The following is a 22,441-nucleotide window of genomic DNA, read 5'->3' on the forward strand; positions in this document are numbered from 1 at the left end:
AGGGTAGGCAAGGCGGGTTGTATGACATGTGTGAGTTCCGGCACCTTTTTCTTTTACAAAAATAGCACTGATTTACGTTATTCTGAAATGAAGCAATGCACCAGTAATTTTCCCGATGGCTGTAAGCAGAGTATTTATTTACCATTAAATATTATAGCTACATAGTCACATCAGCAAATTTTGAGGCAAAATGAGAGCTTTGAAAGGAGCGTCAAAAGATTACATTGCACGCTTAGTCTACACAGAGCCGCATTTTGCAGGCCAATTCATCTAGAATCAATGTTTGCTTACCAGATGTAATCTACTTTTATATACACATTTAAATCAGTCTAGGAGTACAGGGTATCAGGGAAGGTCAAGTCGATAAGATAAATTTATCAATGTTAAACGAGAACTTTCCCAATGAATGGACTGTGTGACTGTCTCGTGTGCGGAAGTGTTGCTACAAGTGTTCCCTGCCATCGTTGTTTAATACTTTCTCAAAGAGATTTCATTGGATAGGATGTACTTGGGATGATGATTAGGGTTTGTTTGTTTTTACTCATATCGGTTAATATTTCTAGAGTTTTGCAATGTTGGAACTAATAGGATAAGCTATTAAGTTAAAGTATTCTTCCAAGGATTGGACCTTCCTTATAGGTAAGATGGCCTCTCAGATTTTAACTCCTTGTTAGCTGGTTATGTCATCAAGATTCTGAATGCAGGAGAAAAAAAACCAGCATAATTTTAGCTTGTCAGATGAAATTAGACAGCTAACTTAGCACCATTAGCTAATGCAAAGTATTCATGTTTTTTGTCCCTCGTGCACTTGACGCTATTTTTATTTATTAGCCTAGGCAGGACCAAAGCAATTCCCTTGCTTAAAAATGTAAAACAAATCTTTCACTGCTTTGTCCCCAACTAAAATGGCATGATCTTACCCTGAATAGCTACATAATTCATGGTGACCACTAGCAGACATCTGACAAGGATTGTTCAATTAAAATTATAGTTGAAGAAAAGGTAAACAAGATGTTTCCAGAGAAGTTCTTTATTATGAAAATGTTATGGCTCCTTTATGGAACTTGGGGCTGGGGTGTGTGTGTGTAAAAAGAGATCATGACCTTCTACCAATTTCTCTGTTCCTTTTCTTGCCATAAAAATGGATTAAGGAGAGAAGATCAGCATATCCAATCATGGTTTGATTGGTGGGGTTCCAGTTGAAAACACCCTAAGCCAAGCCAGCAGAACTATCTGTACCAAAGCCAGAAACAGAAAATCAATCACTGATTTTTCTCCTTCTCTTTGCCCAGCTTATAACAGTGTGATAAATGCAGAAAGCTATCTTTTTCTAAGACATTTATATGTTTACAGGAAATCTGTTATTATAGTTACAATTTAGAAAGTTCTGTTAAAGTTTAATGACTTACACTGTGATCCTCCTAAGATACTGTTTAATCTCTGCTATACTATGCATGCCCTCACTTGAGAACCACTGATTTGACTTAGAATATGGCTGTTTGACCACCCAGTCAAACTCCAACAAAGTTTTCACAGACAAGTTAATATGGCAATTATTAATGTGTCCACAAATATTATCCAAGAGTGATTTTTTTCACTGAAGTAACTGTCTTGGAAGCAACAAGTTTTTAACAATAAGATTGCTGGAAAGCCAAAGAACGGAATATGAGTATGGACATGAAGAAAATTCTTAAGTGTAATTGAAGTAATGACACAAAATATTATATCTGCAGAAAGGGTAATTTAGAAAAAGTTCATGACTCAGGATTGAAGAAATAAATAATGGCATAAGGAACAAGGATTGTACTTCTAAGTTCTTATTAATTAATTAATAAACATAAAAATAATATAGTTTGTTGAATAGTCAACCATATGTTTATACTGGATTTGGCATTTTTATCTTCCTATTGAGTCCTTCCCAAGGACCTGGGATAGGCAGGTGTTGATGTTTGATTTGTTTTAGAAATATCCTTGTAGGATTTAAGCTGTTCTGAATATTGCCTTTTGCAATTGACTGATGGTGTGCAAAACTGTATGAAATATTGATGAAAAATTATCAAATGAATCAAAGTTAAATATTGCAAAGAAGCAGAAGAAACAATAGATCATATATTCAGCTTATGCAAGAAGTTCACACAAATTGATTATAAACAATAGTGTAACACAGTTGCCAAAATTATTCACTGGACCATCTGTAAAAATGATCATGTATCAGTAATGAAAAATTGGTGGAAGCATAGAATAGAAAAACTAGTAAAAAATGAGGAGGTGAAAATATTTGGGTATTTTTGAATGCAGACTGCTAATGTCTTGACTCACAACACACTGAAAGATATATTTCGGAAGAACTCTAAAATTAAATAATGGACTCAGGGATTTTTAGTTTGTAATCAATAATTACATTTTTAGAAAGCAGTTCTATAGATTCTTTTATAGTCTTAACTCTTACATTTTACTGGAAAATCAGTATGTATGTCAATAAGACAGAAAATGATACCTGCATTATCATTATAATTAGCACATTATCTAAATTATAACACAAGAAAGAAATCTAGATGGCTATGGATTGTCTAGTACAGGGGTGTCAAACTCAATTTCCTTGAGGGCCGCATCAGCACTGCGGTTGCCCTCAAGGGGCCGGGTGGGTATGGCCAGGGTGGGCGTGGCCTACTGGGTGGGCATGGCTAGAGTGTGTATGGCCTACTGGGTGGGCGTGGCCAGCTCTACATCGTTCGCATCAAGGGTGCCTATGGGGGCCTGGGCAGGAGTGGGACAGATCTGAGGGTCTCTGGCAGAAGGAGGGTCTCTGGGCCAGGGCCAAGGCAGTGGGGGCCGTTCCCTCACTGTTTCCAGGATGGTTTTGCGGGCCACATGAAACCACTTTGCAGGCCGCATCCGGCCCTTGTGTTTGACATGTCTGGTCTAGTATCACATACAATTATCTAATCAGATATTTGTATTTGATACTAGACAATCCATGTCCCTTGGTTCTCCACCTAAACAGAGAAAGAGAATGACCAAGGGCAAGGAAAAAAGAAGCAGGAGCAACTTCTGACTTCCTGTCAGTTTTCCCATTGAGTTTCCTTCTGGGAATCTGGCAGACATCATCGGAAACCTTCTTCATGCCTTTCATACCTCCATCCCTCCCTCCACCCTTCCCTTTCCAGCAGGCACATACGTGGGTCTGCTGGGTAGGGAAAGGAGCAAGGGATTACAAGACCGGCTGGGAAACTGTCACAGAACATTGAAAATGAAGATTATGTGACTCCAACAGCAACAGCAATAGTGTAGTAGAAACCAATGTCACTGAAGCAGCCACAACTAGCCTAAATCTTGTTCCCTTGGAAATCATACGGCCGGGATTTTGGATGCATTCTCTAAGTTAGCACATTTGAGATACCTTGGTTCAAAAAACGTTGCCTTATGATGCCCTGTTTCACACAGTTAAAGGTCATGACAATAGAATTTTAGTAATACATAGATAACAAGATGGAGAACCTTTGGCTGTCTAGATGGGACCACAAATCCTATCATGCTTAAAAATTGGTTATGCTGTCGGAAGCTGATGACAGTTGGAATCAAACAATATCTAATTCCCTATTCCTGCTGGAAATGATTTCTAGAAATCCTTACTTCTGTGCTATAGGGAATTAACTACCAAACTAAATTTTAAACCAATCGGTCAAAACGTAGAACTAAGGAGAATTTTCCTGACAGTTAGAACAATTAAACAATTAACTTGCCTCCAGAAGTTGTAAATGCTCCAACACTGGAAGTTTTTATAAAGAGACTGGACAACAATTTGTCTTAAATGGTATAGGCAGGGTTTCCTGCCTGAGCAGGGGGTTGGACTAGAAGACCTCCAAGAACCCTTCCAACTTTATTATTATTATTATTATTATTATTATTATTATTATTATTATTATTATTATTATTATTATTGTTGTTGTTATTATTGTTATTGTTATTTTATTATTATTATTGTTGTTGTTGTTGTTGTTGTTGTTGTTGTTACTGTTGTTGTTGTTGTTAAAGATACACCAGAAAGAACATTTTTCTGCAGACACTGCAGTTTTCTTGCCTGCAATCCTACTTAATCAGAATTATGCCATAAGTTGGGCATTTCAACATCTGGGGGCTGGTGGATGCACTGGATTTATAAATCATGTTGTACTCTAGTAGGCATAATCAGTGACTCAATATCTATTCACTTGAAGACAACTGATACATTTGCTCCCTGTCACCATAGCCAAATTCCTACTAGACTATTATTTTGGAATAATGTTATTGTCTATACAATCCCAATAAACCTTTGGACATCAGGGTGCCTGGGGGGGGGGGCACCAGGTTGGTTATAGAGGCAATAGGGCTGATTTGTATTCCATGGGGCTGGCTTCTCAAAAATAATCATGCATGGAATAAGCAACTTTGCTCTGTGTGGTTGTATCTGAATTGAAGGCAATGTTAAATGATACAAATATTTTTCTTCTTTGTCAAAATATTTTTTAATGTAAGCTTTTAACAAAATTTAAAGCTAACCACCCCAGAATAAAGATATCAAAAAAGAAGAAACAATGTCTAAAACACACAAGTTAAAACATCATAGAAAAAGTTTTAGGGCACATTATCCCCTTTCCTTCCATTTGTTTTCCTGACTATTAACCACAATCTAAATATGTGTACTTTACATTCAACATTGAAGGCTATTGCTAATATCTGCTTAAGTCATTTCATCACTTATTTTTGTTGTGTCTCTTGGCTATTTTCCAAGAAAACATCTTCCAAGCTGTGTGATTGATGGTATATACCAGAGCTATTCTTGCTGAAATTTCATTAGACTTTTATTGTGGATATATACTGTTCTTGCACTTTTATGTGTTGTGGAAGGACTCCTCATTCTTTCCTTCCTATATCCTGTTTCATTCTAATTAACAGATTACCTTTCAAAATGTTTGCTTCTGATATGTTTTTGAGGTTAAAATTGCCATGGTTACTGTTGAGACTTCTGTTCTCTTTTCTCTGAGGAATCTGTTGAAAGGCACTATTCCCAGAAGAACTGGAATAATCCTGTCAGATAATTGTAATTAGTACCAGTACTGTGTGTAAGTGTCTCTCTCTCTCTCTCTCTATGGCTGTATGTTTTTCACCATGCGGAGTTAAAAGTAACTTCGAATATTATTTGAATATACCCAATTGTTTACTGTTGAAATCCACCTTGATAAATTGGATTTGACTGATGGATTCACGTTTTGAAAGCTACCCTGAATATGAGGCAGACTACTTAAAATAGTAAAACCAAATGTGTATGCCCTTTTCAAGTTAGTTACTAGTTTCTGTAACTTTCTGAAGATTCATCAAGTACATCTGATGAGAAGATTTCTATTTTTTTTCTATTTACTATTATTGACTATGCTAGAACAACCTCTTTCATTTTTCTTCCAGATACATTTTCTACTAATGGATTAACTTTTTTCTTGCACTGCAAAAGTAAAATGAAACTCAACAAAGGATAATTTGGATTGCGTGGGTCACTCTATGGATTGGATCTGTAAAATCTTTCCCGGTCAGAAAAACTCCTTTCATTGTTCAGAAGTTTTGATCAAGTGGAATTCCATTATTGGATCAGAGGATATTCCTTATTTTTTATGGCAGGTTCTTTAGTTGCTGGCTGATGGACTCTCTTAAATATTATTGGATGCTAGTATGGTGATGCTGACCATGCAAAAGGAAGACAGACCTTGTCTTGCAAATTTTATGCAAACTCCATTCAGGATCTGCTTCTGACGGGAGAAAAAAAATATAGGACCAACTTAGAGTGAAGGATAAATGTACAATTCATAGTTTATAGGCGATGTGGAATTGTCCTATTGATATTAAAGCTTGTGACTCTTATTAACATATAGGGGAATCCACACAAAGTAGAATCATGACAAGCTGAATAAACAGAGACCAAGGTAGTGCAACAGATAGAAAGTCATGGATTTTATACATTTGCCTCATAGAACAGAGGATATTAAATCATACCTCAGAAATAGTTGAGCCACTTCCATACTACCCAGAGTGGAAATCTGCTGTACATTTAAGGTGAGCTGTCAGTTGACCAATGGCTGAATCCTCTGGGGGCACCTCTTTTCTTTCTGTTCTGCTTATTTGTCAGTTGGCACATCCAAGTCCAGATGCAGCATCTAGAATCTCGCTATCTATGAAGAAATGTCAAAGTTGCCAGTGAAGGGGTGAAGGGACAAATGGAACACTATCAGGAGCTCCGCCTCCTTCTCCTGCCCCTGGTTGTCTTCCATATTTAAAGATAAACACATACATTGTCATTGTTTTTCATGCTCCACTTCTTAAGGTAATAATCATTTTCCTGACTAGATTTCCCTGCTTGTTTGACCTACCCTGGCTTACTAGATTGGAACTTTGGCAAACTTTGAGAAACTTCAGTATTCGAAGAAATATGCACTCTGGTCTTCTGCCTAGTGGCACCTTCTATTTCCCCCTGATATTTCTGTTTCATACCATTTAATTTGCATTCAGGGGGGCATTTTTTGTCATTATTCTTCTGTCTTGACCATGCATTGGAGATTATGGCTGCCCATCTGGCGCAGTGGCAATGTGTTTTAATTCTTGGGACAATATTATAGGATAGCTAAATAAAGTACTGTAGCTATCACAACTACTGTTTCAGTTTACATAAAAGTGCTCAATATCTTTCTAGCAAAAAGGAAGTTCAATAGGGACAAACATGACAACATTTAGTTAAACATTAACCTATCTGATGTAGCACATTATATTTGTATTAAAGTTTCAATTGCCGTAGGTGCATAAAGCTAATGTAAACTATGCTCAAGGGACTGGAACATGTGTTTATTCTTCCATGACTATGTGGTCTGCCCATGCGGTGAGTATAAAGTACAAATGGTTTCCTCTTAACAAACAATAATCTGTGGTAAAGAGCACTGTTTATTTCACATATGTTATATTATTCAGTATTTCTCAATAATATTCTCCTAATATTAATTAAATGATGATTATATTTTCCTAATAGCATTGCCTGTTTTGTAACAGACAAGATAAATTTGCTGGATTAGAATTCTACAAGGTCAATACATTTCCTGTCATATTCTTACTGCTGTATTATAAGGCCAAGCCTATGTAAGGAAAATGTTTATCCCACAACCACAAATAATACATATAATAACATTTGTATGTGTGTAGGGGTATTATGAAGTAATGCTGACAAATTATTTTACAGAAGATTACCGGTGTGAGGATTTTAAAAAGTAATACTCAAAAATAAAAAGTTTTCAGGTAACTTTAAAAGCATTACCACGTAGCACCTTGCATTGAAGCAATTAAAAGATAAAGTTTTATCTGAATTTTGCAGTCTAATTTTTAGGATCCATTCTTGACTTTTTCCTGATTAAGGAAATACCTTCATTGCATCTTTTATGATTCATATACACATCTTTTACAATATGAACCTGTTAACAATCTGCTGATAAACTATGACTTTGTAACTGTTGGTTTTTAATCTTTGTATGCCACCCACAAGGGACGTGGTGGCTCAGTGGGTTAGGACGCTGAGCTTGTCAATCAGAAGGTCAGCAGTTTGGCGGGTCGAATCCCGAGTGCCGCGTAACAGAGTGAGCGCCTGTTACTTGTCCCAGCTTCTGCCAACCTAGCAGTTCGAAAGCACGTAAAAATGCAAGTAGAAAAATAGGGACCATTACGGTGGGAAGGTAACAGCGTTCCGTGTGCCTTTGGTGTCTAGTCATGCCGGCCACATGACCACGGAGACATCCTCGGACAAGCACTGGCTCTTCGGCTTTGAAACGGAGATGAGCACCAGCTCCTAGAGTTGGAAACGACTTTACCTTTACCTTTATGCCACCCACAGTTACTGTTGTGAAATGGGTGACCATAGCAATTACTTAAATCAATCAATCAATGGTACTTAGCATCTGGAATCCCTGCAGATTTTAATCCACTAGTCATTGCCGACTATAGGGGGCAATGCTCATCTCTATTTCAAAGCCAATGAGCCAGTGCTGTCCAAAGACATTTCCATGGTCACGTGGCCAACATGAGGTCATGGAGTCCTATTACCTTCCTACCATAGTGATACCTATTTATCTATTCGCATTTGCATGCTTTCAAACTGCTAGGTTGGCAGGACCCATGGCGAGGACGGGAGCTTACCGGTAACTTGGTGCTTGGGTCTCGAACCTGGGCTGCCGGCTTTCTACTTAGCATAGGATACACTCAGAATTTATAATAGGTCCTTCCTATAGAAATACCAATGTAAACCTCTCCCAGACTTTCCCTGGTAAGTAGCGCTGGGTTTTGTAAAAATGTTTAACTGGTAGAACCACTTTATTCAGAATTCTATATTATTGAGCTCAAAAAGGGAAATGGTAGATCTGAGTATTTGACTCTGAAGATCAGATAGCAATTTCTATTAAGTTAATTCTTGCTCTGACACTGTGATCTTTAAAAAGATTCTCCCCTTTTCAACCTAATTTGAGAAATTTTCAATAAATACAAGTTGGTATTAAGCACTGGATATTTATTTGATCAATTTCTCAGTCTAAAGAACAGTCCTGGAATTTCTCAGTAGTCCATTATCCAAATTCTGACCATGTGTAGCTTCTAAGATCAGCCAACATTGTTCAGATGTCTCAGTTGCATATCATAATTATTTTGTGTTTCGATTGAAAAACAAGTCTTATATATAAACATGGGTGAATATCTCATACATTCCTTGACCTATAACCACAACTGGGACTGGAATTTCCATCATAAGTAATTGTGGTCATAAGTTGGGTCAGAGCAAATTTTATGACAACTTTGATGGCAGCCATTAAGTGACCACAGTCATTAAGCAAATCATGCTGTCATTAAGCAAATCACACAGTTGTTAAACAAACCCAGTTTACCCAAAGGGTTTTTTTCTTATCAAAATCAGCTAAAGAGGTTGCAAATTGCAATCACATAACTGCAAGATGCTGCAACCAGTCAATATGAATTGGTTGCCAAGAGCCCAAATTGTCATCATGTAATCTCAAGGTGGTGCAATGGTCGTAAGTGTAAAAACAAGTTGTAACTCATTTTTTCCAAGGCCGTCATAACTTGAACCATTGTTAAATAAATAAGTTAATACTACTTGTAATCGTTCCCACTGTTTTTGTCTGAGCAAGCTAGAGAATAGATTTTATTACATGGTTTTGTTAATTATTGAACGACATCAATTACTGTTGTCAATTATGAATCTACAGTGTTATTTCAAATATAGCTCAACTTATCAAAAGTTTCTCCTTATCCCCAGAAGGTGGCAGCATATTGAAAGTCAAACTGTAACCATGGTAACTGTAGGGTGACATTACAGCTGTTCTTTCGATAACACATTTGAAATCAGAAATAGAAAGTGCTATATATGCAATATGTGTTCAGATTAACACCTGCAGAAAAAACATTAACTGTTTCAAGATGTCACTTCCACTCAGTAGACCAGATCAGAAAATCAACTCTGGTGGAAGATTCAAATCATACCTTATTGAGATAAGTATAATAACAGAATACAGTCTACTGCAAATCTGCTTGTGTTTTACTTTCTCTTATATCCTGGTCAGTCAAGGAGGTACCTGCCTAAGTGTCTTTGAATACTAACTTTCCAAAAATGTTTCAGCCCTCCTGATTTATATAATATTTCTTGCCAATTTCCCTCAAGGTCATCTCCCTGACTTTCTACACCAGGTGACAAATCATCATGTGATTATGGTCATGCTTATTTTCAGTTTGTCTCAACCTTTTTGCTGAGTCTTCTTCTCCATTTGTGCAACAGAATATTTTAACATACCTTATGACTGCAAATTTAATAAACTTTGCCCCAAAATTATATTTTTTAAAAAAAGGTGAAATCCAACACCTGCATCCTGCTTCTAAATGACTTTTCCAACTTTTTTTCCATTCCAGCCCAAATCTCATCATCAAAAAGGGGAAGATGGAGTTTTAGCTAAAAAGAGAGAGAATAAAGTGTTGCATTACCTTTTTCCACTCAGTAACTCATAATATGGAATATTACACTTTTGAGCAATATTGACTAATATGCCCCAATTTTGCTTTTATCCTTTATAGGATTTAGGGTCTTTATAAGGACTTAGAATCTGTAAAGACTATAATCAGGACACATTAATCAATTACTATAACAGTAATTTGACTTTGCAGTTGCAAGTGCCTCCAACCTTTTGGGCACCAAAGACTAGTTTTTTCACAGACTGGAGGTGGCATGGTTTCTTGTGCTGCCTGCATCCCGCAAGTAGGAATTTGGTTGTTTGTGTGGCCCAGTTTCTGGCATGCTGCGGCACGGGGGGACCCCTGTTCTAGTGTGTCTGTTTGCCTGCAGTTCTCTAGCTGGTCTAGTCTGCTGGTCTGACTGACTTTCTTGATATATTTCTTTCTAGCAAACGTGGGAGTCTTCTCGAGTGCTGGTCAGGACTTTGACCATCACTCTGATCTGTCACAATTTTCCCCCAAGCTGATGCTCTCCAGGCATTTTGCAGTACAATTCCATTATCCCCCATCAGCTCAGTTTTATGGCTCGATAGCACGCGTGGAGATCTTTTACCTGCAGCCGAAAATTTAAGTTTACGGAAGGCAGTCTGCAGGGAGAAAGTCTCAAGTGGCCTCTTGATGACTAATTTATTAGGGCATCAGCTTTCGTGGATTGTAGAAAAGCTGATGTCATAATAAATCAGTCTTGGAGGCGCCACAAGATTTTTCCTAGCTTTAACAGCAATAGGCATAATTACTTATCATGGTAATCAAGAAAGGAAAGGAATGCACATCAGGGACAGCAGGGGCCAGGTATTTTCCTCCAGAGTCCAGACTCTGAAGCTATTGCCAGCCCTTCTCTTAACTATTTCAGCATATAATACTATACATACGACCGACAATCTTTGCTGGCATGGCGAGTTTCTAGTTGTTTTGGAACTGCTGGTGAGACCGTTAAAAGTCGTTGGCACTGTTTGAATTTGTTCTACCACCAGCAAGATCTGACTGCTGGCCTAGTGATGGATTGTATTGCAAATCAGGGCTGTTTCCAGAGGAGGCAGAGGAGGAGAGGACCTGGAGCTTATGGAGCAAAGGAACTGGATGAGGCTGTCGGCAGGCCCAAAGGAAGAGAGAGACGCTTTTGGAGGAGTTGGTGGCGGTGGCAGCAGCGTGCTCCAGGGGCGAAAGGAAGCAAGGCCTCTTTAAGGAAAGGGTGGAAGAGTCAGGATCAGAAAAAGGAAAGAAGGCGAGGTTGTCAGAATACAAGCTAACTTGAGGACTAATCCACATGAAGCCCCATTTCCATCTGTCCTGTTTGCCATCGTTCACTCCCTAGAGCAGGGATCTTCAAACTTGGCCCTTTTATGACCTGTGGACTTCAACTCCCAGAATTCCTCAGCCAGCAAAGCTGGCTGAGGAATTCTGGGAGTTGAAGTCCACAAATCATAAAAGGGCCAAGTTTGAAGACCCCTGCCCTAGAGACTAAAATGGACAATGTGAAATTTGAGCGGGCCCCAAACAAGGAGTATATATCGGAGGTGGTGACCCTTTGAGAGCTGTATGCAACGAAATTTCATTTTGATGTTTGCCGACTGGTGTACATTCAAAGTGACAATAAAGTTATCATCACTTTCCCCCGCTTTCTCCTATCCCAGAGACTTATTTTGTACATCCCAAAGGTGCTTTTTCAAGAGGCAACCGGACTTCCGTTTTTTCTTTGAAGCCGTTTGGCTTCTCATCCCAGACGCTTCTCCGGCACTTGTACACCTTCTCGTGGACGTAGTAGTATTCCTGGTTTTAGACTGCACGTAACTTGACCAGGTATTCACCGCCACCTCTTCAGAGTACGATATTAAAACAACGATTCCCTGCACTATATATCCCCGCCGCAGGGCTGAGCAGGAGCGAAGAGCAGCCCCGCCCCCCCAATTCGCTGGACGAGTCCCTCGGCTCCCCCCTCCCCTCCCGCTAGCTCAGCAGGCCCAACTCCAAGTGCGCCACATCTTCCAGTCTCTGGGATGGGCGGGGGGAGGGGAGGGGAGGGGAGGGGAAAAAAAACCGCTTCTCTTAAACGGACGTGCCGACTAGCCAATCGCCTCGGAAAGCGCCCGACGATTCCAGGAGCCGCCGCCCAATGGGGGTGGGCTCTGAGGCGGAGTCCGCGGGGCGTGAGAGCAAAGCGCGGTCGGCTGGCGGCGGCCGAGCCATTTCCCTTCTTCCTCGCCGAGCGGCCGGACTCCGCTCCAGGGAAAGGCGGAGAAAGCGAAAGGCTATCATGATGCGGCTCCGCAGCCCTGCGCTGCTGAGGGATCTGCTGGGGCTCAGCCAGGGCGGCGGCGGCGGCGGCCGGCTCAGCTGTTGCCGTCGCTCGGCGCTGAGGTGGCTCCGTCCCGCTTGGACCGGCGTGGCCGGTGGCCGCTTGCCTCCGCGGCTCACGCCCGCCGCCGCCGCCGCCGCCGCCTCCTCCCGCTCCTTGTGCACCAGCTCCGAAGGCATCCTGGAGCAGCCCGGCAAGGGCCCTCCGGCCCAGAAGCCGGCGGCCACGACGTCCGCCGAGGTGCCCGTTTCGGCCGCCGGCCAGAATAGCCACAACGCGGTGGCCGGCAAGGAAGCAGACGGCTCGGGGGAAAAGTGAGTGGCGGCAGCGAGGGGGCGGGCCCGGGTGGTTGGCGCCAGCCAGCGCCAGCCTTCGCTGACGGCAGGAAAGATGCTCCGGCTGCCGGCTGGTAGCGGGCGCGTGCCTGCTGGCGCTGGCTTCTTCCTTCCCTCGCCAGACATGTGACAGGATGCTGCTCGGTCAATGTCAGGACGGGACAGGGTTACCCCGCACGTGCGAGGGGATTTCGAGGGAGGCAGAGCCGAAGATGGGACTGGGAGGTTGCCACGGCAACCGTCCCTGGCCAAGAGGAGCGGTGGGAGGGGGGGGAGTTTCTTGGCCATTTCCCCCCCCCTTTCTTTCAATGCGTTTATTTTCCTGGAGATTAAAGTCGCTTTCAACTCTCTATTCAAAGTAACTTGTTAGGGCAGGGGTAGGCAACCTCGGCTCTTTTATGACTCATGGACTTCAACTCCCAGAATTCCCGAGTCAGCATAGCTGACTCGGGAATTCTGGGAGTTGAAGTCCATGAGTCATAAAAGAGCCGAGGTTGCCTACCCCTGTGTTAGGGGGAGGTGCGGGGGGGAGGGGAGTGTTTTGGGCCTCATGGCAGAAAAATGACCATTGGAAAGAGACCCTCTGGGCCTCGATTTGGGTGGGTTTCGCTTCTCGCTGGGGTTGGGTTTTTATTACTTTTAATGTGTTTTAACCTATTGTAAGAGTTGTGGGCATTTTGTTTAATCTCTTTTAATTTTTGTATTTTGTCTTTTAACATGTATTGCCCTGTTCACCGCCCTGAGTCCTTCTGGAGAAGGGCGGTATACGAATATTTATTTTTATTTTATTTTTATTTTAATTCCATTTATATCCCGCCCTTCTCCAAAGACTCAGGGCGGCTTACAAGCTTAGCAGTAGCCTTCATTCTATTTATCTGCCTGCTTATTAGGGCTTTCACCGCCCCCCCCAGCAGCATTATTACAAAGTCAGCTTAATTGCCCCCAACAATCTGGGTCCTCATTTTACCTACCTGGGAAGGATGGACGGCTGAGTCAACCTTGAGCCTGGTGGGATGCGAACCTGCACTAATTGCAGGCAGCTGGTGTTACTTAAGGAGGCATTAGCCCACTGCTCCACCAAGGCTCTATAAAATTATTATTATTATTATTATTAATAATAATAATAATAATTAATAATAATAATTCAAATTAATTTATCTCTTGAAGTTAGCGGGCGATGAAATTGGGAGTTTGGGAAACTGGCAACCATGCTTTTAGTCTTGCTAGTTTTCGTTTTTAAAATTCAGTGCTACTACTTAAGGAAGAATTAAATGCTACTGCTTATGTAAGAATTTATATTCGAAATGTGACTTTTATGTGGGATTTTACGTTTTTCAGCTAAGGGTCGTAAGCTGATCCACAAAATGGGCCTGTACGAGGCGTTCTTATTGTTTTCCGTTGCCCTTATTTCACTAGAAGTAGAGATAGAAATTCCTCACTTTATTAAATGATGTACAATCTCCTTTTTTTTTTTGATACATATTTATGAAATGAGATCTGGGAAGGGGAAAACCATTTCCACCGTGCAATGTGTAAAAAGCAATTCAGGAAACTTTCACCTAAAATACTGTGTCGTTGAGGTTTTTTTTTAGAATTTTCCTGCCCAGCATTTATATCTAAGAATTAAAATCTAGAGCACAATTGTATCTGAAATATTGAATGTAGCTTCAGAAACATTTTTAGTTGAATTACTCATTTATTAACCATCTCATTTACAAAAGAGATAAGTAGTGGAATAGACTTAGGTGAATAGAGTCATGTTAAAAGTGCTCAGATTTTCTATTTTTCTTCCCAGGAAAGCATTTTATTTCAGTCAATGTTTCTGAACAGAGGAATGTGCATTTTAATTATTCATCCCTTCAAATAAAACCACTGACAATTGATAACATAAGTACTTGTGTATTAATCAGAATTTGCTAGGTAGTACAGTTTTAAATTTAAAAGCAGAATTGCTTTTAGTAAACTACTGAATTATGATTGCAGCTGTCTATAGGTATTTCTACGATTCATCTTTAAAATGGTTTTCAGGCCAACCAATGAACAATGTTATATCTGAGGGTGGTGGGGAGGAAGCTATAGTCTGTTTCTTCAGTGAAATTAATGATAGAAAATGGCTTGCCTGCTTAAGGAATTATGGTCTTTGATTTGATTTGGTAATTGGATATAAAATCCTGGCAGGGAAACTTAGAATTACAGAGTTGGAAGAGGCCATTTAGGCTATTGAGTCCAATTGTGTGCTTGGTATGGGAATCCAAGTTACCATATATACTTGGGGATAAACCTATCCTTAAAAAATTTTGTGCTTTAATTTTCATAGTTGGTTTATCTGTGGGTAATTCATGAATTATTCATTTTTCATGGTATTTTGGTCAAAGTCCACAGATGGGCTTATCCATGAGTATATACGGATATTTTTTTTAAAAAACATTATAGTATTTACGTTTTTGCAGATAAGCCCATAGGAATAAACTCAATCCATTTATTGTATGTACTGTGGCACCTAACATTCTTAGCTGATTTGCAAGTATATATGGTAAAAGGCCTGTCTATCCTTCTCTGAACACATAAAATAAAAGAGAGCATCACATCTCTGTTTTTATTATTTTACTTTAATAGAGAATGTGTGTGTGTGTGTGTGTGTGTGTGTATACACATATATATGTACATATGTATACCTGTTAATAATATTTCAGAGGCTTCAGTTTGCCACTTATATTATGGATTGTGACTTTGTTCAGTTATCTGCCATTTAGAGTGAAGCTCACCCTTATGTGCCTTCAAATCAGTGTTGACCTGTTTTACTAATCTAGATGAAATGTTAATATATATTACTGGTCCATGTATGATATTTGTTGTTGTTAGTTGAGAAGTCGTGTCCGACCCATTGGGACCCCATGGACAACGTTCCTCCAGGCTTTCCTGTCCTCTACCATCTTCTGGAGTCCATTTAGGCTCACGCCTACTGCTTCAGTGACTCCATCCATCCACCTCATTCTCTGTCCTCCCCTTCTTCTCTTGCCCTCAACCTTTCCCAGCATTCGGCTCTTCTCCAGTGAGTCCTTCCTTCTCATTAGGTGGCCAAAGTATTTGAGTTTCATCTTCAGGATCTGGCCTTCTAAAGAGCAGTCAGGGTTGATTTCCTCTAGGACTGCAGTCCAAGGGACTCGCCGGAGTCTTCTCTAGCACCATAGTTCAAAGGCTTCAATTCTTTGGCGCTCAGCCTTTCTTATGGTCCAACTTTCACTGCCATACATTGCAACTGGGAAGACCATTGCCTTGACTATAAGCACTTTTGTTGGCAGTGTGATGTCTCTGCTTTTTAGTGTGCTGTCTAGATTTGCCATGGCTTTCCTCCCCAGGAGCAAGCGTCTTTTAATTTCTTGGCTGCAGTCCCCGTCTGCGGTGATCTTGGAGCCCAGGAAAATAAAATCTGTCACTACCTCCATTTCTTCCCCATCTATTTGCCAGGAATTGAGAGGGCCGGATGCCATGATCTTGGTTTTCTTAATGTTTAGTTTCAACCCAACTTTTGCACTCTCCTTCACTTGCAACAAGAGGCTCTTTAGTTCCTCTTCACTTTCTATGTATGATATGCCATATGCAAAATAGGTGTTGACACCTAGCAATTGCCTGGATTACTCCAGCACTTTTCTTGGCAAGATGATTTGGAAGTAATTTGCTATTGTTTCATTCCTAGGGCTGAGAGAGAGTGAGTGGCTCAAGGTTACCTAGTAGGCTTTGTGCCTAAGGCAGGGTTAAAACTCACTAGAACCCCAAAACCCTAGGCAAAATAATAAAGAAAGATCACAGAAAAAAAGAAAAAATATCTATATATATTAATAAAATTAATTCAGACACTAAGCTGATAAAATCTGGACCATATTGAAACATTTTGCTTCATCTTATTTTTAGAATCCAGTGACACTTCAAAAGCAGATTTTATATTTATTTAAACTTATATGCCGCCCTTCTCCCTGAGGACTCAGGGCGGCTCACAACAATAAAAATTAAAAAACATAGGATGAAAAGTTTTAAAAAAGAATTAAACAATAAATACAGTAATTACGTGACAATTTTAAAAACCCGATTAAAAACCGTAGTCAGTCCAGACCCACTTGTTGGAACAACCAAGTCTTCAGGTCATGGCGGAAGGACTGAAGGTCAGGGGTCATCCGCAGCTCCGGGGGTAATTCGTTCCAGAGGGTCGGCGCACCCACAGAGAAGGCTCTCCCCCTGGGGGTCGCCAGCCGGCATTGCCTGGCCGACGGCACCCTGAGGAGGCTGACTCTGTGGGAGCAAACCGGGCGATGGGATGTTGACAATGACAGCAGGTGGTCTTGCAAGTACCCCAGGCCTAAGCCATGCAGGGCTTTAAAGGTTATTACCAGCACCTTGAATTGCACCCGGAGGGCAACCGGAAGCCAATGCAGCTCGTGCAGGAATGCTGTAACATTGGAGTACCGAGCTACTCCCATGAGCACCCGCGCGGCCGCATTTTGCACCAGTTGAAGCCTCCGGGTGCTCTTCAAGGGCAGCCCCATGTAAAGATAATAAGCTCTTATCCAGAATCCATTCCTTAAAATCAGGAGGACAGATTTCATTTATGTTAATTTATCCTTTTTGCCCATGCTCCAGACTGGATAAGCCAAACCTCTTTGTGAAACAATAAAGTTCAGCATTGCATTAAGGTGCTTAACTATAATCTTTCTTTCCAAAATTATGCTGATATATGTAATAATTTGAAACCAAAGTTTCAAATTATAGACCAAGTTATATGACTTAAAGAGCTTTCAAATTTCATACAACAGACACCACATATAATGTCCAAATTTTTAAAAACATTTTTGAAGGGCTTAATAAAAATATTTTCTGATAAATTGAGTTCTTTTTAAATCATGCAGTTTCTTTTCTCCTGGACCTATTTATCCTCCAAAGTTGGATATTCTAATTCTTTATTCCATAATTCAGATGTAAAACTGATACAATCATTACTTTTACTTTTTAATTCCTTATAAAATTAGATTGTTAGTTTCTGATCATGTCTTGCATCTCTTGAACATTTTAAAATTGTTAGTACCTAGCAGCTGCGTTCTGTTTAATACATTTCAGTTATATATATTGCTCAGCAAATCTTGTAAAGAAGTTATATGCAAAATACAACTCATTAGTAATCAATTGATTGAGAGTACTGATGTATATTATTTGGCCCAAGCATTCCAATAAAAATTTTCCCTCCTATTTTCAGATTTGGGTTATTCCACAATGTTAGTTTCTCATGGTATTTGGGATCAAAATGTACCCAGTAAGCAATTAATGACCAGATGAGTTTGATAGTTTTCAAGGCTGGAAATGAAGGTACTTGTTTGATAACCTTAGATCTAAAATTTCAAAAGTGCTTTGCCACTCTAATCATAAGGCAATCTCATATTGTCCAAGGATATTAGCATACCAGTAGAGGAGAATATTTGTAGCTCAGCATTGAAGTGAGGGGTCCTTAATGCTCTTTGAGCTTCGTTATTTTTTTGCAGACATTTCATTACCCAACAGTCAACACCCAGATGACCAGAGATTAACATCAAGATTATCGCTAGATCAACAGTCAAGAAGCAAACAATACCCCAATCAAGAAATTATCAAACAAGCTAACAGCAAAGAGCCTAACCAAAGAACCTTCAAGACCACTCCCACCAACACTGATAGGGTTAGCCACTAGAATATAAAATGAGAGTAAACTCCACCACCTACTAGGGACAAATTTCATGGATATTTTTTTTTGGCTTGAACGAAAACAAAACACAAACACTGCACTCCAGCATAAGAACTTGATGCCATCTGTGCAACATGGCGGTGGTACAGTGGTATCATGGTTTGGGCCTACTTTGCTGCCTCCGTCCCAGGATGGCTTTGCCATCCTCAGTGGAACTATGAATTCTAAACTGTCCCAGCAAATTCTACAAGAAAATGTTAGGGTATTTCTTTGTGAACATATGGATCATGTAGCACAATGACAACAACAAAATACACAAGTCTTTCAACCAAAGAGTGATCAGCGGTTAAGAAGAAAGTTAATGTTTTGGATTGGCCAAGTCAAACCTCTAACTTTTATCCTATTAAAATATATTAGTACCTGAAGTAGGCAGTTCATGTGAAGAAGCCCAACCAACATCCCTGAGTTAAAGCTGTTTATTAAGGAGAAACAGGCTTAATTTCTTCCCAAGTTTATGTGCAGGGCCTGATCAACCATTATCAGAAGATTTAGTTGCAATTATTGCTGCCCAAGGGGAGCCGGAGCACACCAGCAAAGATTACTTTTGTAACCTTTAGATGTAACTTTAGATCATTTCCCTCAATGAATAAATGAACAAGTATAATGTTTTTGACTCGTTCGTTGAATAGGGTTCTCTTTATCTAGTCTCAGAGGTTGTACAGAAAAGAGATAACGTTTTAGATTACATTTATGCAGAAATATTGAAAATTCAAAAGGGCTCACAATTTTTTAAGCACTACTGTATCTGTCTAAACTAATCTCGGTATCTAATAGGTAATGCTTCCTAAAACAATCTGAATGTAATACTCATTTTGATAATTTTATACTTTCCCCAGAGTCTTAATGGAAGCTTTAAACATTGACTTATATCTATTGAAATTGCTTCTATAAATTTAAGCATTTTTTGTTCAAACTATTAAGGTATTTTTGAGAAAGTATAAATCCAATTAATTTATACAATTTCTAAAAAAAACATAAATGCCAATCTCTTGCAGTTGTTTAAAAATATACTGTGAGCTAAAGAGAGTTGTTTCCCCAGTTAATAGTATAATCGGTATAAATCATGTTGCTGTATAACATAAATAAGTTTTGGTAATGGCATGAAAAATATCCAAAATAACCCTAATACCAAATAATAATTTATATCCACTGCATGTGTCACTCACCCTTAATAACTTTAGAGTCACTAATAGAAGAAAATCAGGGAGGCAAGGGGTATAATTGGCAGGTCCCAATATAAGTTGATAGATTAAGAGATAAATCTACTGAGTGAAGATAAAAATTTGAAATCCAGTGAACAAAAGATGCCCATATTTCTTGAATGGCTGTAGTATAAGCCTCATAAAATGATAAAGGAAATATGAAAAGAAAATGATTGATTGTTGACCTGTAACAAGTCCTAGAAAGTTTATGAAAATTCTGTAGTATTCAACTGGAAATTTGTACCAGCTTTTTAACATTGCTGTTAAATATAATACTGAGTATCTCTAATGTAGTTTTCAGCAATTCAGTTCTTCGGTCACACAAAAAGCTGTTTATTTGAGTACAACAGGTTTCTTACAACATGATACCAGGCTGCAATTTTTACAACTTTTTGCACATTTGTCTCTTTTTAAAAATCTTGAGTCAATTTACATACTATCTTATTACAAGTACTGTGCCTCCTTGCAGGCAAAATATTTTTTCAAGGATAGTTTCCCAGGGTTAGAGATGTCTGGCACCATAATAAGCTTACTAAATAGGAAATGCACAAAGAGAAAACCTCTAAAGCAGGGGTGTTAAACTGCTGGCCTACGGGCCGGATGCGTCACGCCGAAACTGCACCTACCCCATTGCCGGCAATGAGGGAAAAGTCGTGATACATCGCGACACATCATGTGACATTGTGAGTTTGATACCCCTGCTCTATGAAGAGTGAATATAGATCTAAACTGAAATAAGCTAAATGTCCAAAAAGGGAACTACTCAACCCAATTGTGCTAAGGTCAAAATACAAGTATAACTGTTTTGAATGTCCAGTTAGGCTTGGGTGACTGCCCTCTACTTTTCCCCTTCCAAGCCTGGGAAGAATTAGATAAAATAGAAATGCCCCTATACTAGGATTCATTATTAGAGGAAAAAGTTAAGATCCCGAAAAATCATTATTTTGAATCTGTAGTATTTTCAACTTGATAGCTTTCCTAAAAGTTGTAAAAATGGTCTATGATACTGAACTTCAATAATTTAACACACCCACCCACACAGAAACATCCTTGGGAAGAACTGCCTCTTGATTTTAATCTGCAAGTAGCCATTATCTCAAGTTTAAAATCAAGAATGCAGCCGCACGGGTTGTGATGGGGGTTTCCCGATACTCCCATGTAACACCTCTATTCCGCGAGCTGCATTGGCTTCCGGTTGCCCTCCGGGTGAGATTCAAGGTGCTGGTGATGACCTATAAAGCCCTAAATGGCAAGGGTCTGGGATATCTGAGGGAACACCTGCTGCCGGCATCAAGCTCCCTTCGTCCTGTGCGCTCCCACAGGGAGGGTCTCCTCAGGGTACTGCCGGTAAAAGATTGCCGGCGGACAATACCCAGGGGGAGGGCCTTCTCTGTGGGTGCGCCGGCCCTTTGGAACCAGCTGCCTGCAGAGCTTAGGACTGCCCCTGACCTTCGCTCATTCCACCGGGACCTGAAGACCTGGCTCTTCGAGCTTTCTGGCCTAGACTGAGAGTATTAACTGGGGTTTTAATTGTATTTTTAATTGTAATTGGGTTATATTTCAAGGTTAGTGTAATTATTTTAATTGTTTTTAATTTTTGTAACTTGTTGCATTGTTTTAAAAAACCTTGTGAACTGCCCTGAGTCCTACGGGAGAAGGGCGGTATGTAAGTTTAATAGAATAAATAAATAAATAAACTTGCAATAAGAAGACTTCCTGAATGCATTATTCCTTATAGTTGTAACAAAACCTTCTGCCACTCAGCAATCTGAAAGTAAGCTAATTTTTAAATTATTTCTGATCAGTTGCTCATGTATTTTAAGTAGCTCAGATTGTAGAGTAAAATAAATTTATCTTCTAAGATCTTAATTCTGGTTTCATGAAAAATAACAAGGAGTCTCTTAAGTGTTTTCAGATCTTTATCAAATGTAAGGCCTGGAGCTTATCATGGATTCCAGATATGCCAGTTTTTAAAATTTCAAATTTACTGTTCTTTAGAAATAAGACTTGTAGTTTCAATATTAATTCAATGTTAGTTAATTGTTGTTACTCGGAAAGTAATACATTGGAGTTAATACAGTTTTATCCAATCCATTGGATGCTGGAGCAGTTGCAGAAGGAGTCTTTAGCTCTTCTTGTTCGTGTGGAATTATCCAGTTTTTTCCCCTCTCCATTTTATCTGGAGGGAATCTCTTGCCTTGAGGTGATTTAGAGAGAGCCATTCTCTTCATTTTAAGAGACACATTGCTAAAATATTATATCAAAAGTTATTTAAAGCAACCTGAAAGTGTTTGAGCATAAACAATTTACTATTCAGCTATTTATACGAGTAACTCCAGCCACAGGATCAGAGTGGGATAAAGAAAATAACTAACTAGATTGCCATGAAAGCTGGAAGTCCCCTGTTTCTCTGGGTAGTTAGTTCCATTGCCAAAATCCTCTGGTTAGGGTCCCCCCCCCCATAATGGTTGCAATCTGGCTTCTTGTATGTAGCATCCTTTTTTCTATGCTGTGCAACAAGAGAGAATCCTGTTGGTTTTGACCTTCTATATGACAGTTCTCATCCTCCTACACCCAGTTGCCTTTTGCCGAAGCTAAATATTCCCAGCTCCTTTAATCTGTCTTCATAGGACTTCGTTTCTAGCCCCTAATCCTTAAAGTGTTGTGCCCATGTTATATTGTTGTTATTGCCTGTTGTCCCCATGAATACAACTGCCATGTTATATTCCGTTTACATAAAAATATTAATCTGAGTATTTTTTTACAA

General features: G+C 39.7%; 1 protein-coding gene across 3 annotated transcripts in view; it reads left to right on the forward strand.

The window, feature by feature from the left end:
* Positions 1–12,212: 12,212 nt before the first annotated feature.
* Positions 12,213–22,441, forward strand: part of GLS (glutaminase) — an 83,102-nt gene continuing 72,873 nt past the window's right edge. For all 3 annotated transcript variants that reach the window (XM_083350513.1, XM_083350514.1, XM_083350515.1), the window contains exon 1: positions 12,213–12,684. In XM_083350513.1, coding sequence (XP_083206639.1) covers positions 12,329–12,684 — 356 coding nt within the window. In that variant the 5' untranslated portion in view covers positions 12,213–12,328. The remainder of the gene's footprint in view (positions 12,685–22,441) is intronic.

The sequence above is a fragment of the Vipera ursinii genome (genome assembly GCF_947247035.1).
Source record: "Vipera ursinii genome assembly, chromosome: 1".
In the NCBI taxonomy this organism is placed as follows: Eukaryota; Metazoa; Chordata; class Lepidosauria; order Squamata; family Viperidae; genus Vipera; species Vipera ursinii.